At 35.6% G+C, this 2106-nt stretch overlaps 1 protein-coding gene across 1 annotated transcript; it reads left to right on the top strand.

The window, feature by feature from the left end:
* Window positions 1–293: 293 nt before the first annotated feature.
* On the top strand, window positions 294–2100 carry LOC117100956 (E3 ubiquitin-protein ligase SIAH1B; the record flags this gene model as incomplete). Its single annotated transcript, XM_033240796.1, has 2 exons — window positions 294–486; window positions 1137–2100. Coding segments are annotated over 2 exons (371 nt in total), but the record flags the coding sequence as incomplete, so codon positions are not given.
* Between the last annotated feature and the right edge of the window lie 6 nt (window positions 2101–2106).

Raw genomic sequence — 2106 nt, 5'->3', positions numbered from 1 at the left:
ACACACCCAAAACTGCTATTATAACTTGTAAAATTCCCGGCCCTTCCAAGGGCAAATTTTAAGTACGTCCCGGCACTACGGGGACACAACTACAGTATGTGTACATCCCCGGCTCAGTCCCGGTTAGTGCCCCACTATGGCCCGGGTCTGGAGGCCAAGACTGCAATTGACAAGTGCATTACTCTTACTTATATTCCTTTAATATGTAATGATTTATTCCAATTTCTAATTTGTTTTTAAATTACAAAACTTTGTAATATAGTATTTACACACCAAAATAATCTTTTTTTTAGGTGAAGATATAGTATTCTTAGCTACAGACATAAACCTACCTGGAGCAGTTGACTGGGTTATGATGCAGTCATGCTTTGGCCATCATTTTATGCTAGTGCTTGAAAAACAAGAAAAATATGACGGTCTACAGCAGTTCTTTGCAATAGTTCAACTCATAGGCTCACGAAAACAAGCAGAGAGTTTTGCATACAGGTGAATTGATATTGATATAAGAATTTTGGAACCACTGTATGTAGTCATCAGTACCATCATTATCAATTCATTACCATCATTATTACCAACATCATTATTATTATCATTATTATCATCATCATCATCATCATCATCATCATCGTCATCATCATCAACATCATAATTATTATTACCATCATTGTCATTAACATCATTATCATTAACAGCATCATTGTCATTAACATCATAATCACCATCTTCATCGTAATCAAGAGCCTTGATTTGATTTAATTTATTTTGAAATAGCCATAAAATACTGCACATACAAAGATATAAAAAAGGCAAAAAAGTTGCTAAATTTGAAAAATAATAAACTGGATAAAACAAGGATAACACAAAAAGTTTAAAAACAATTTAAACTTATTCCATTGTGGTCCTTTGATAAAATATAAATAAAAGAATTTGATTTAATCCACAAACATACAAATTATGCACAACTCATAAGGCTCTGTTTGCATCATCAAAAACATGTTGAAGAGACTGTTTCCTAATTATTAATAGCCTATTAATTTTCATAATTATCACATTTTTAGCAGTAATGATCATCTTTTTTTTTTTAATTTGGAGCAAGAAAATTATCTTTTTTCTTTGTTTTTGTACCCATAAATTAGATTGGAATTAAATGGTCATCGACGACGATTATCCTGGGAGGCCACGCCTCGATCCATCCACGAAGGAGTACAGGCAGCGATCATGAACAGTGACTGTTTGGTGTTTGATTCTAGTATTGCTCAGCTCTTTGCAGAAAATGGAAACCTTGGAATCAACGTAACTATTTCCATGTGCTGATCAATGTCTCTGTGTTGTTGTATACTTTATTTATATTTTCTTTAGAGTAGGGTTCCCGGGTGAAGTAATAAGACAAGCGGCTTCATGGTACAGTCTATTCTAGAATTATGCACATTGAAAGGGGGGGGCCTAGACTGTGGTATGTATATAGTTACCTCAAAACAATGTCATACATTGTTTACCACAGTGCTTTATAGGAGAATTGAGGTATCTTCTTGTAAGTTATCTTTCCCAAGAAATAATGTTTTTCTTTGCATCACTTTGTGACATGGGGGATGCAATATTTTCTGTAACTAAGGCATAATGCTACATGTCTACACTGCTAAAGCAGTGTTTATCCCTGTGGTGTCTGTAATTGGCATGGGGATGCATGCTTCCTTAAAAAATATTGTTCACTTAAAAAAAACCAAAATACTTGCTGTGCAAAAAAATGACACTCAGGTAGTTAAAAAGCACCTCATATCACCCCATATTCCAGCTAACGCTATCTTATTTTTCCTTTGTTCAGCCATCAGCTTCCCTTCATTGGCCCCACCCAATGGCAGCACTTAGTTGTAGCATGTGGTTAGCCTAACATTCATTACTTTGCATGATCAAACTTATTATCTGCTTTGCCATGCCTCTTCCCTTCATCAGCCCCACCCAATGGTAGCACTCCTAGATATGCCATTTGGTTAGCCTAACATTTATTACTTTGCATGAGCAAACTTATTATCTGCTTTGCCATGCCTCTTCCCTTCATCAGCCCCACCCAATGGTAGCACTCCTAGATATGCCATTTGGTTAGCCTAA

This window comes from Anneissia japonica, unplaced genomic scaffold (genome assembly GCF_011630105.1).
Source record: "Anneissia japonica isolate Jap-2015-1 unplaced genomic scaffold, ASM1163010v1 scaffold120182_len2873_cov142, whole genome shotgun sequence".
Lineage (NCBI taxonomy): Eukaryota > Metazoa > Echinodermata > Crinoidea > Comatulida > Comatulidae > Anneissia > Anneissia japonica.
The sequence above is the reverse complement of the archived record's forward strand: the minus strand, read 5'-3'. Positions and strand labels throughout refer to the sequence as shown.